This window comes from Phymastichus coffea, unplaced genomic scaffold (assembly GCF_024137745.1).
Source record: "Phymastichus coffea isolate CEN01 unplaced genomic scaffold, Cenicafe_Pcof_1.1 PCOF00053, whole genome shotgun sequence".
Taxonomy (NCBI): Eukaryota; Metazoa; Arthropoda; class Insecta; order Hymenoptera; family Eulophidae; genus Phymastichus; species Phymastichus coffea.
In genome coordinates, this window is record NW_026706864.1 from 1,130,783 (window position 1) to 1,144,903 (window position 14,121).

General features: G+C 36.2%; 2 protein-coding genes across 5 annotated transcripts; one reads left to right on the top strand and one right to left on the bottom strand.

Annotated features, from left to right (window-relative positions):
- Positions 1-356: 356 nt before the first annotated feature.
- Positions 357-11,662, bottom strand: LOC131665664 (probable inactive tRNA-specific adenosine deaminase-like protein 3). 4 transcript variants are annotated; one of them, XR_009302040.1, is made up of 4 exons: positions 11,476-11,662; positions 11,222-11,402; positions 899-1,457; positions 357-806 (listed from the first exon to the last, which is right to left on the bottom strand). XR_009302040.1 is itself a non-coding variant. In XM_058937713.1 (3 exons), the coding sequence occupies exon 3, from the start codon at positions 6,750-6,752 to the stop codon at positions 5,640-5,642; it is 1,113 nt and encodes a 370-aa protein (XP_058793696.1). In that variant the 5' UTR covers positions 6,753-6,765; positions 11,222-11,402; positions 11,476-11,662; the 3' UTR covers positions 5,343-5,639. The 4 variants fall into 4 exon arrangements, 1 of the variants encoding a protein (XP_058793696.1); XR_009302038.1 differs by having other exon boundaries at positions 357-1,457; XM_058937713.1 differs by lacking the exons at positions 357-806; positions 899-1,457 and adding an exon at positions 5,343-6,765.
- Positions 11,663-11,785: 123 nt separating this feature from the next.
- LOC131665628 (60S ribosomal export protein NMD3) lies at positions 11,786-13,894 on the top strand. Its single transcript, XM_058937659.1, has one exon. It carries the CDS (start codon positions 12,318-12,320, stop codon positions 13,836-13,838), a length of 1,521 nt encoding a protein of 506 aa, XP_058793642.1. The 5' UTR covers positions 11,786-12,317; the 3' UTR covers positions 13,839-13,894.
- The last annotated feature ends 227 nt before the right edge of the window (positions 13,895-14,121 follow it).

Below are 14,121 nucleotides of genomic sequence, written 5' to 3' on the forward strand. Positions count from 1 at the left end.
AATTTCTTGATGCCCGTTGTCTCGCGTTGCCGATGAGTCTCCAGGAGGGTACAGCCCCGTGACTTGAGAGACAAAAAACGTGAAAACACAATGTAAGCGTCCTCGAACACCATCGCAACGCCCTGGCCGCTGCAGCGCATCATCCTCGAGAGAAATCTCCTGTTCGATCTTCGACAAACGTGGCTAAGCTCGAGGAAACACTTCTGCCGTGCGCCCGTTCGGCGAGCCTCGCGCTCGGGTACTCTTTCTCGTCGACGACGAAGAAGCTCGTCGATCGCCGCCGATCTGTAGAGCCGCAACCGGCGAACAGCGGGAGCGGCGTCTCTTTGCCGTCCAGAGCTCGTAGATTCTGACTGCCCGGCTATTCCACTCCCAGACGCAGGCTGGAAGCTGACTGATGCTCGACCTCGAGCTTGCACTTGGAACGGCCCAGATAAACGACGAAAGCAGCTTATTCGGATAGTCGTCGAGGAAGCGCGATTCGCTGAGCTGGCTTAGGAGGCCGATTAGCCTCCTCGAGAAGATGGCGCTGAAGAAGATGCAAAAGCTGGCTTTTCCCGACTACACGGCTCACACACTCATTAGTGTCTCGATCGATCTAGGCATCAGCCCGTCACGCTGTCACCACATTTTCAAAATCCTCCGCTCCATGGCTAGCAGGAGTTACGAGAATGCACACCGTGAAGAACAACGAGAGGACGATGGCGCTAACGATGATCGCTCGAAGCACGATCAAACTGTCGCCGAGGAAGCAGTGCGCCTACGCACTAAGCAACGCAGCTGCCGGCTTTTCTTCAAAGTGAAATCTAAAAGTAACACAATCACCACAACAATTGCCTCAAACCACCGAAATGGAAATGAGCTGCAAACACAGCGGAAATGCGCTACAGGTGTTTACCGATGAAAGCTCGCGCAAAAAATTGGGACGAAAGGCCGTCCGTCCGTTAACGTCTCTCAAAGAGGAGCAACCAATAGATCTGGGCCATTCGGAATTTTCTCTCTCTCTCTCGCACGCGCGCTGAGTGTCCAAGTGCGCGAGCGCATCCACTCGCAGCTCCGGCGTCAAGTTCAAGAGCAAAACTGCTAGAACGACGACGACGACGACGACGACGACGACGACGAGGAGGCGCGGAACGATGTATATGTATATGTTTGCTACGGCAGCTCCCTGAGCGACTGACAAAACTAAGCTATGACAGGCCTTCCCGCGGCGCGTCAGCGGCAGCGGCAGGCTAACGATTAAGAGACGGCCTGACCAATCGCGAGACAACACTCTCAATTGGCTCGATGACGACGCGCCACAAGTTACACAAGATTGCTAACGGCGCGCTCGTACACCACAACGCAGCTTATCTATCTATCTACCTATCTATCTCTCTTTCTCTCGCTATGGACACGTCCGTGCGAAGATCTCTGTAACCTGCTCCTTGTTTTTTCACGCCATTGATTGCGCGGATCTGTAACAGAGAAAGAATATTTGGTTGGCATTCGGCTGTGATTTTTAATCGATTCATTCGTTCTTTCGTCTTCTCTCTCTCTCTCTCTCTCTCTCTCTCTCTCTCTCTCTCTCGCTCTCTCTCCCTCTCTCTCTCTCTATTTCGCTCTCGATGTGGGTTTTTGCTTACCAACTTTTCCATATCTATTTTATCTCACTATTTTACCTCACATGTTCTTTTTTCCTTTCTTTTTTACGCATTACTAGAGAGATCGATCAACGGACTGAGCTCTTGTTCGGCTACCTTTATTGCAAAGATATCGTTACATTTTCAAGTTTCAATTGACTTTAGCCGCGAAAGACTGATACTTTACACATGACTGTACACAACAAAGGATATAGCGATGCATAAAAAAAAAAATTTTTTTATCTTATCTGTATTATCTTAATTGCGTAAATCATGCTTTTCGTTAATTTTACGCCGCTCTTGATGTTGGAGTGATCGTCGTAAAGAAAACAAGATAATTGAATGCGTGCGTCGCCGTGCACTGAGCCTTCGATTAGATACCGATAATATTTGGTAAGATATAGTTTCGTGAAAATTTTATTGCATCCGCTTCAGTGACAGCTCGGCTGCTTTCAACAGTACCACAAGTGATAGTGAGCTTTCAAATAGATAATGGATCGGTTGGATAATATTTTTTCTAATTTCTAAGTTTGATCAATTCTACACGCAGCTAGTTTGGACTGTTCTGAAAATCAACTGTTTTATAAAATTTCTACTGACTAGCAAGAAAGATAACGTTGATAACTAAAATTGCGATATTGACGTAATATCAATATTTGCAGGTAATATTTGCATTATATATCTTTCAAAAATTAACGTTTTAAAAAAAATTAATCCTTTAACATTGTTCGTAGAAATGCATTTATCGTTGAATAAAATATATTGTAAGCAATCGAAACTTCCATTAGAAAAAAAACCAAAGATCGTGATGCCTTCTCGGAAACATAAAAATTGTCAACCACTAATAAAAGTTAATAAGCAACAACAAAGAGGCAATAGAAAAATCTCGTTTTTTTATGTGTGCTTTTAATCGAGCATATAATAGTGCGTCAAGAGGGAAACTAAAGCCGCGAGCGACAATTGGCTGAGTCGTCACTTCGAGAGGAAAGACGTAGCGCCGTATATTAGAGCGCGAATAGTGTCGGACGGAATATCAGGCGTGATCGATGTCAATGGGAAAGGTCGACCAACGAAGATCGCTGGGATGCTTTTTAATTTTTCTGTTTGTTTCTTAATTTTTGTTGTATTGTAAATCCAAACAAAATACTGTTAGCTTCCTCGTTGGATATATTTTTTATTGTAGGTAATGTGCATTTTTTCTAATGATAACATTTCGTTGTGCTCGTTGTGTTCGATAGGAATTTCCTCAAAGATTTTCGAGGCCGATGCTGGTAGTTTACGAGGACTCACATTCAAATCGAAATATCATTAACATTTTCAGATAGAAAGCCTCGATAATAATTACAAAGACTTAACGTGATCTCGAAAAACTTAATTTCAAAATTTCGATACTTTTTCAAATAGGTCTATATATAACGGTAATAAAAGATATCTATCTGACACAAGCTCCTTACACTTCAATGTGTACCGTATATCAATTTCATTGTTATCCAGTAATATCTCAAGTGTTATGGCAAATTCTTTATTTACTTCTATCTAACTACTATCTAATGTTTATCTACTTTACATACATTTTTCATACAGTATAAGTACAACGCGTGATCAAAGAGCAAACTTTTTATATAGCGGAAATGAATCAGTCACTCATGAATTGCGATCATTGCACAATTAAGGAGGTTCCAGCGAGGAGGGGTATTGAAAAGTTTCGATGTTAGTTATAGTGATTTCGATAAGTGAAAATGCACTGAATCCAACGGTATCCTTCTTTACCCCTCAAGCCGTGGAAAATTTCGAGATATTTCATCTCAAAGTTTGCGCTTTTTGTATAGTATCTTATGGAACAAGGTGAAAAAATGTTAGAAATTCATCAATAACTAAAAGTAATGGTGTAGTTACGCAATGAAAAACTGATCTTCTTATAGATAAAAACTTGGTCTTTCGAATGATGTACTGCAAAATATGGATAGCCGTGGAAAATTTTGAGATATTCTCCAAAAAAGTCTGAAATTGTCTACTTTATAGGTTATGTGCGTCGTACCAAACTCAAGTTCTGGAACTTCTGTTGTAAAAAGTTACCAACTGTAGTTGAAAATCGTACTAAAGAGGCTCCAGCGACTACCGCCGGGATCAAAAACACAACAAAAAATAAACTTTCAAGCTAACGGCTAAAAAATCTTATAAGCAGTTTCTAAAGCAATATTATTACAAAATAGTACGATTTTCAACTACAGTTGGTAACTTTTTACAACAGAAGTTCCAGAACTTGAGTTTGGTACGACGCACATAACCTATAAAGTAGATAATTTCAGACTTTTTTGGAGAATATCTCAAAATTTTCCACGGCTTGAGGGGTAAAGAAGGATACCGTTGGATTCAGTGCATTTTCACTTATCGAAATCACTATAACTAACATCGAAATTTTTCAATACCCCTCCTCGCTGGAGCCTCCTTAAGTTAATAATATTTTTCAAAAACAAATTTATGACTTTTGATCGAGAATGTATTGAATAAATACTTTACAATCATCGCGAGCTATGATGATAATAAAAACACAATCATCCTACATATTTTCAACAAAAGTATGGTCAAACAAATGGAGATACTGGTTAACTTCAATTTGATAGGTTAGTGCTACTGACTCAGTAGCTTTACGTGATCCTACTTTGGAATTGGAATTCATTCAATACCGATCACTTAATAACCTCAATAAGAAACCAATGAATCAAACGTGTCCCTTTTAAATAAAGGCGCAATATTTTTTCTGACTATGCTTATCAAACAACTTATTTCTTTAACTAACATTTTAAAGCAACGACTAGTTCTCGATTATTATTCAGATCATTTAACAAAAAATACATACTCATGTCCATTTATCCATGTTTCTAGTTGAGTAATATCAACGAAAACCGCATCTATCTTCGTTGGTAATAGAATGAACACGTGTGATCAGTAAAATACGAATTTAGTTGTTATCTTTCATGTCAATAATGGATGGACCGTATATTAGTATACATTATTAGGGTTTGTCTTTTAATAGTCAAAATGAAAATGTGAAAAACATACAATAGTATCTGAATTTTCTTGTTAAATTCAACATATAAGATTAAAGAAAAAAAATTCTATTACGTGGATAGAATTTTTTTTCTTAATTTCAAAATTTACTATGCTTTGTTTAAAGATAACTCAATTTATTATATTGATAATAAATAATAACGTTTTAGACCTTAACGTTTAATACATAGAAAAGTACATTAAATATTTTACTAAACTATAAGGAATATTAGACGAGCTCCACGCGCTTTCATATTATTTCTTAAATTTTATCATATTGATTAACATATATGACATAAATAACTTTTTTAAAGATGGATTTTTCAATTTTTTTTACAAAACACACATAGCGCAGTGAACAAATGTGTATTAGTAAAACAGTTCCGCGTTTTCAAAATTTATAATTTATCATATTATAAACGGCTATAAATAATCTTATAGTTCTTTTTAACTATACGAATCAAATTATTGATTTGTAATAGAAAATAATAAGAATAATTTGAAAACATAACCTCCTGCTTTTACGAAAAGATTTACTCGCTGCTTGTTGTATAAAATGAGTGTTGAAACAATAGTATATTTTTTTACTTTCATTATCTCTAAAATGACTCGTATTTATTATGATAAATTGAATTTTCATTACTAAACATTTAACTTCAAATAATGTATGCATACTTATTTCCCGTCACATAGCAGTGATGACAGCCAATCAGATCACGAATAAAATGCTTCAACATGGCATCTATTACTTTTTTATATAAGGGGATAAAAAGATTTTATAAGGGGATTGTGCGGTTGCTATCTCATTTTTTTGCATACTCAATAGAAACATCAAAGTAAATATAGAACCTCGTTCAACAAACCTTTATAATGAAAATGACATCTCAAAACTCTTAAATAATAAATTTTATTCAACATATAAAAAAATGTCATGAATCAAAGGTAATAATAAAATCGATTCGTCCGTCAGCTGTCAATTACTTGGCACGTTTCAAGTATTCTATTACATTCATCTTCTAAGATCCCACTCCAAACTTGATATCGATGATTAAGTCCTGGTACAGAATGCAGAATCGCCTTACTACCAAGAATACCGGTTCTTAAATTAGCAGCTCCATAAAATATTCTTGATACTCTCGAGTGCAAAAGAGCCATAGCACACAGAGGACATGGTTCTTGCAGAAGAATTGCCCAGTAACCTGTGCAGAGATAAGGTCCACACTTGACATCGAGATCATTTTTTAGTTTTCTTCCCTCTTTTTTCTCAAAAGTTAATTTGGATTCTTGTGAAACCTCTATCGTAAACAACGAATCTGGATATCTGAGAGGTAAATCATCGGGAAACTTTCTTTTAACCTTATCTAATTTGAATCTTTCAAAATCATTTAGCAATCTCCAAGCACCGCCGCCTTGAATCTTGGCAATTAAGTCAACAGCGATCAACGATGCATGCCACATTGGATGTTTATCTACGCTAGAAGCAGCAATAGCAAGTACTTTTCCTTCTTCTGGATCAACTATTACTGCACTTCCATTACATTCTCTTGAACCCACAGCAGTATTCTGGGCAGCTGAAATAGCAAGTCTAATACACGTTTCAAGAGATGCAAGTTGATCATCATCGAACAAGGATCCAGAAATGAAAGCTTCAAGATTTAAATCGGGATGAAAGTTCATTGGCCAAAACTTGGATCCATAAGCCATCTGAGCTCGAGTCCTAGGTGGAGCAGCAGGAACGTCAACTATTTCAAATTTATCCTCCAGAATAGACATATCAAAACCATTCTGGATCATAAATTGTTTGAGATCCTCGGGTGTACCGATGACTTTCGACAAGAAGATTCTCAATCCGGAGCAACGTTTGAGATATTGCGGACAAGGTAGACAGTTGGTCAAACCGGTTATTGATTTGGAGATGTTTTTTTTGTCTTTCAATACTCCGACATACGACTTTTCAAGGACCGGTAGCTGCGTTAATTCTTCAAATAGTACGGGCTTGGGTTTCACGCGGACTTTCCTGTTAGTCATGTCTTCTTCGTCGTCCCTCCTCTTTTTATTTGGTTGCTCTTCGGTATCCATCGTCGTTGTTACGCTGCGTTACGGAAAAACGAAGTATGTGAGACTAAACTTGCCTACAGCTTGTGTCATCGTTGTGCTTTAAAAACTATCAATCTTTTGCGCGAATCGCATTAGTGCTCTTCGGACATTCAAATTTGTACGCAAACGGAGAAATGTGTATATAGGTGATCAGTTTGCGTCTTACGTGTTTACGACAGCTATCTTCATTACCGTGATTCGAACGCACAAAAAAAGCCAGGAAGATAAAAGGGGAAGGGATACGTATAGAAGGGAGGGAGAAACTTTGAATTGCTGTCAACTTGGGCCACGGCCGAATCGTTTGATAGAGTTACCAAGCGCAATTGTGCGAACTTCTGTCACGCTGCTCCGCGAGTATGGCTATACACATACATCTCTTTCTATACACGTCAAAGTCAATGTTGGACACTTGGCAGGATAACACGGTATCCGCTTAGAGGAGATTTCAATCTATTTTCAGACGCTGCGCATCTATTTTTTTATATATAACTAAGGTGTTTGGAAATATTAGTTAAGTTATGTGATTAATATGCAAGCGTTACATTTACAATTTTTTTAAGTTTGATTTATCCTCCAATAATAGGGGACCAAATTTACATACCATTTGATATAGTGGAGGTCTAATTAATCGAATGAGCATTGAGTGAAAGTATACATAAATTGGCACATGAGTTGCAATAAATATCAGTAGTAATTAATGTATATAAAAAAAATAACAATATAAAGTTAACAAACACGACTACCCAGATTATTCATAAGGGATCTAAAAGAGAGAAAGGAGAAGGTGAATAGACCTACAAGCGATTGAATCACATAAAAGATGAGTATCATACAGCACGCATGCATGTTTATATTGAAACATTGACATTGAGGGAAAATCGAGCTGTTTCAAACTAGTTCGGATCGGTTCTACCGAAAATATATATTCGATATATTGTAGCATTCAAATTAGCATTCAAAAGTTATATTCGATTCATTTAAAGTTTTTAACTTTTCTAACGACGAATCGATGATTATTGTTGGATCGTCGCAAAAGTGAATCTTGTGTCGATTTTTTTCGGCATCGATAAACATTACTTCCCAGAATATAAGGTACTTTTTAAGATGTAAACTATTCTAAATTATAAATTCTAAATTAAAAATTGAAACCATTGCAGCAGCATATTAAAAAAAAATCTCGGATTCAGGTACTCGACACGAGTACTGCTATGCATTTCAGCTTGCTGAATTCGAATCCACACTAGAATTACTCTACCAATCGTCAGTTTACTAAGTTTACAGGATAAGCTTACATTCAGGGTACATTTTTAATAGTATTTTGACTTGTCAATTACAAACCTGCAGTCAGATTTAATTAACCTCTCTTGCTTTTTTTTTAATCGTAAAAGTTAGTCACAAAATTTGAAAAAAAAATGGATTTTGTATGATTATGGTGATGTTTATATTTAAACATAATCAACTGACAAACAGAAACTTAAACGTATGTTTGTCAAACATTTTTTTATGCGATTTACTCATTAAATACGATTCTGACGTTAAATTTGACCCAATATGTCACATTGTAACTAAAAAAAGTGACGGGAATGAAATGTCCAGAAACATTAAACTAACATTATATAATATTATTCCAATGCAAGAATCATATGTACTCCAACATGATGATTTGAATTACTTTGGTCAATTTATTTCCTATAAATCCATTCATTATACGATCGTGATACGATAAAAATAGATTAATTCGTGATTTTATCAACGAAGTTTTCAGTGCCGCTTTGAAAAGATAGAAGAAAAAATACGTGGAACAATTAACGCGTGTAAATGAGAAACTCAGACTCAGTAACCTTCTAACGATACCTCAATAGTCGAACTTTAGGGAGTGCCAAACAGGTGGTGTTAAGTGATTTGAATGGCACATCGATTTTTCGTCGTAACCGCGTCTTTTTTTTTCCTCTCCAAATTACCCGCCAAGTTCAAATGAATAACGATGATTTACAAGTATAACACCATCACGCTCGATAAATAACGTAGCAGATATATCAATCATCGTTATAAAAAAATTTTTATTCTTATTTTTCTTACCAAATTGATTTAAATTGAAACAACGTGCATTACAAAAAGTCGTGTTTTTTTATGCGAGTTCATCAATCACGAGATTCTCATTGACAATTTAACGACGCGCCCGCACGTGTATGTCCTGACGCGAGAGACTTATATAATCAGTGTACAAGGGAGCGTCAACGACCAAATTTACGCTGCTGCAATCGCAAAAATGTCGGGTGTAAAACACACACACACAGGCGCGCGCTTGTAGAGTTGTTTATGAGGATGAGTTCGTCGGTCTTCGGGGCACGTAATTGTTCAGCAATTGTAATTGTAATAAATACACGTAATTGTAATAAAAAAAATTAAATTATTTGCGAATGGTAATTATGAGGACTTATTTGTCAGGTATATCAAATTTTTTTGCACAAACAAGTAGGACGCGCGTATACTAATGTGTGCTCATTTTATAAAACATAAAAAAAAGTTGAATAAAATTGCGGTGTGCAAAAAATATGTATCATAAAAATGTTTACATGTCGTGATAAACAGAGATCATACATGAAAGGCATAATAAATAATGTAGATAACTATGATAAAGCTCGTACATTCAAAAGATAATTATTTCACAAAAATAAAAAAGAATTTATTATTATTTTTTTTTAAATTCTTTAAAAAACTGTTTCATGAATAATCAATTTCTATTCTACATGCATATATTGTTGCGGCGTCATTCTGTCAACCTGTTAATGTAATTCGTGTTTGATCAATATTAACTCAGAATATTTTTTCAATATAAGTTCAGTTCTAAAAAGTTTCGAAAAATCTATATTCAATGAACTTATTCAAATGTACTATAATTTATTACTAAAAACAACATGAAAAAAATATTATAATCTTGGATTTACCTGAAATTCATCACAAGCTTTAATAATTACGTACATGACCTAGGATTTTTTACTCATTGTCATATCACTCACACATCAAATATAATTTAATAAAGTACAAAAAGAAGTTTAAAAATGTTCAAATCCATCGTCAAAATTCTTTTCATTCGCTATATATGGAGCGATCACAGGCTACTACCCACCTCCACAATTGAATCATAGAAAGCGAAACAGTGATAGATACGACAAAAAGTCTTCTCTTCCGTATAATAATTTACACCGGGACAATTTAGTTCATTCACTAGCTGCGTCAACTAGTTCTTTCTTTTGCAGTAGCATTCTCCAAACCCATTGAAACCACCGAAAGCCTGTAGCTCATTGAATAAGTGAATTAATAGCCTCTCTCATTCGACGACGACGATCCGACATACTTTCATGCATACACAACTCGTCGCCACCGCAAGAAAACTCGCCGTTGCCTTATCATACGTATACCCGCATGAACCCCTCTCGCTGCTTTTTTTTTTATTTACTGTATAATTCGCTTGATCGCGAAAGTACACATGTTATCAGGCACTTGACGGGCGTCTCTTTCGTCTTCCTATTTATAGGTGCTGCTACTTGATACTATACACACAAACTAACAATGTAGATAATGATTTACTGCAGCTCATTGATATTTTAAAAACGTGCAAGCGAGAACGTAAAGAGACATCTGTGAATGGAAAGTTGTGAAAAAATATTTGCTTGTTTAGTTTAAGTCAATACAAAATTAAAAAATACCAAGACAGTTCAGTTGAGCGTTTGCGTCATTTTACAGACTATTACTAAAGTTCATTTATTAAAATTGTATCCAACTGAACTACACAATGTACAGAATGTAATACGCTTTAACAGCAGCCAACAAGCTTTTTAGAATGTCGATCAACAAAACAAAAGTTACCATAGCACTTCACGCCTAAAATTACGCGTAAACTCATCTAGAACCCATCAGCTGAAAAATAAGAATTTTAGAGAGCTCCCATGAATGCAAGGATGCGGGTCATAAAGTGTGTTGTCGCAATCAGACCTGAGTGTATAAATGTATGTGCCTACGGCAACATTTTTCGTCACTAAAAATCTCATGCGTCTAGAAAAACCGGTCCGCTATTATAATTTTACACCGTAGAAGACTTTCGAAACTAGTCATTCCAAATTAATTTTTCTCTCCTCTCGTCGTTACTGTTAAACGATGCTAATAACTCTTTAATCGCAGCTTAATTTCGCATCGAGTGAATTGTATGCATTCCAAAAGTAACACGAAAGCTGTTAATATTTCTCTGGTCTGATTGGAAGAGAGAGAATATAATTGTGAGAAAAAAATGCAATCAGGTTTAAGCCTGACTGTCGTAAACACACTAATGAATCTTGAAAATTCGTCGCATGCGCGCATATCCAAATAGAGATAATCGCGCGCACTAATCACCCACTCACACAAACGTCCATCTGAGACTTCATATTGTTTACACTTTATCAGCTACTCACCTAGATATATCGTTTTCTCCTCTCTCGCTCTGTCGCTTTGTATGTGTATGGGTGCTTTTTATTTATAGGTTAATTCGTCGTTGCCTATCGTTATTTGCCAGCATTTAATATACGTTTTAAGTGCGTGTATTGGTATTAAGCCTCGATGTGCTTGAAAGCAGCACACATAGGAGCAGATGTTCTAGGGAGGAAAAACAAGTTATATGAGAAAAAGTTTCCGCGAAGATTTATGTCTAATTACAATCAAAACTCACGATGATTGTTGATGCTGCAATGAACAAAATTGATTTCCTGTCGACTGTATAATGTATGTGCGGGTGATTGAATTCACTGTGTCGTATATGTTACTGTGAGACTGTGCAGTCTGCAGGACAAAGTCACAACGAATCTGTGTGGCTCACTATTCGTTATTTCGTTGCGCAAGTGCACACCAAACCAAACTGCCGCAGGCGACACCACTCACCAGACACCAGAGCTCAGCGGCTGCCAGAGCTATATTGCGGTCGCCGTATGACGCTTTACGTGATCTCCTGTGCTCATTTTTTTCGTTTTTCTTTTCAGTTTTGTTACTGCGCACTTCGCGAGTAATATTGATGGGGAAAGTAAAATTCTCTTCTTTTCTCGTTTAATACTTAATGATATTTAAACAAAAGAATTTAATTAAACATCTTTAGGGTTGCATTTTTATTTGGAATCATTCAGATTTCATCATTATTACGTGACGTTTTATCGAACATCATAAATCTTCAACCACGTTGCCATTTCGAAATTTTTCATTAATTTTTATTTATATTTTCGCGCGCTGTTAGCATTGAAAAATGTAGATTGTGGAATATGGATCGCCTGTTGCTAGAATTTGTTTTAAGGAATGGAATAATGGAATGGTTTAATATATATGAGGCCTAGAAAAGAAAACTTTAACCTCAACTATGGACGTAATATTAATTTGGCACATGTTTCTGTTATGAGTACGTTATCACTGTTTGTTAACGATACAAAGTGATTTATTGGAAGTCATTATTACGTTGTATATTTTTCTACACGAAAATTAGTATTTATTAAAATAAATAATTTTGTAATCCGTAAAAAAAGTTAAATGGAGTTTACAGAATTGTCTACAGATCTGATGCCAGAGGTGAAATCACAGATTTTATGCTGTGAATGTGCCACTCCAATCGAGCCTAATCCTACAAACATGTGCATAGGATGTTTACGTACACAGGTGGACATTACAGAAGGTATTCCTAAGCAAGCAATTTTGTACTTTTGCAGAAATTGTGAAAGATATTTGTTGCCGCCTGGTGAGTGGGTGAAAGCTGCTCTAGAATCTAGAGAGCTTTTGGCTTTGTGCTTGAAGAAACTGAAAGGGCTCAGCAGAGTAAAATTAGTTGATGCTGGATTTATCTGGACAGAGCCACATTCTAAACGGATAAAAGTTAAAATAACTGTACATGGTGAGGTAATGACTGGAGCAACTTTGGAACAGATCTTCATCGTTGAATACACTGTCAGTCATCAAATGTGTAATGATTGTCATCGTACAGAAGCTAAGGATTACTGGAATGCTTCTGTACAAGTAAGACAGAAAGCTATAAATAAAAAAACATTTTACTACTTAGAACAGCTTATTTTGAAACACAAAGCTCATGAGAATACAGTTGCCATCAAACCCATACACGATGGATTGGACTTCTTTTATGCTAATGAAGCTGGAGCAAGAAAAATTACTGATTTTATAATTTCAGTATTACCTTGTCGTTACCAGCATTCAAAAAAGCTTATTTCTCATGATATTCACAGCAATACTTATAACTACAAATTCACTTTTAGTATTGAAATTGTTCCTATATCAAAGGACAGTATTGTCTGTTTGCCAAAAAAACTAGTGCACCAATTAGGAGGTATAAATCCTATTTGTCTAGTATACAAAGTTACAAGTGGCATACATCTGATCGATGTATCATCAGGCCAAGTAACTGAAGTCAGTGCAAATGTTTACTGGCGTCAACCATTCAACAGTATCTGTAATCCAAAGCAATTGAAGGAATTTGTTGTCATTGACATTGAGCCAATAAAGGATAAAGAAATAAAAAGATTCCCTGGGCAAGGCCATATTTCAAAGAAACATGTAATTGCAGATATATGGGTAGTTAAATCAGAAGATTTAGGACTAGATCAGAATACAATACATGCCAGAACTCACTTGGGAGGAATTTTGAAACCAGGTGACTCTGTACTGGGCTACACTCTCAGTGAAAATAATATCAATGATGATAATTTTGAAATATTAGATCAAGACAGTGTACCAGATGTCATCTTAATAAAAAAATATTATGGTAATGAAAAATCAGCTCGCCGTAGAGCTAGAATGTGGAAACTTAAGCATTTGGCTGAAGAAATAGATATTGGTTCTGAGAACAACGAGTACAATGAATTCTTGGAGGATCTCGAGGAAGATCCAGAGTTGAGATCGAACATCAACATATACAGAGACAGTAAGAAACAAATTCCAGTTGACTCCGACTGCATTGATCCTATGATGCCACAGATCACACTTGAAGAGATGCTTGATGATCTTGTCATAGAAGATACAGTTATGCTTGAAGTGTACAATTGAAATTAATTTCTTAATGTTACTTCTGTTTACACTGTATACTACTAAATTATAGGGATTAATCATTTATATTTTGTTGAATAAATTAGATTTTTATAGGACATCTTATTCTATCATTCATAAATTAGTACATTACGATATACGATACAAGTGCGGGAAAATAGACTCGCTTCGCTCGAGCGTAAACGCCACACGAGACGAGAAACTCTTTCCCGAACATGTGCTGTACCATATTTTTTTATACGACTTGTGGAAAGTGCGATTTTCAACGCACGTTTTCTGCTGA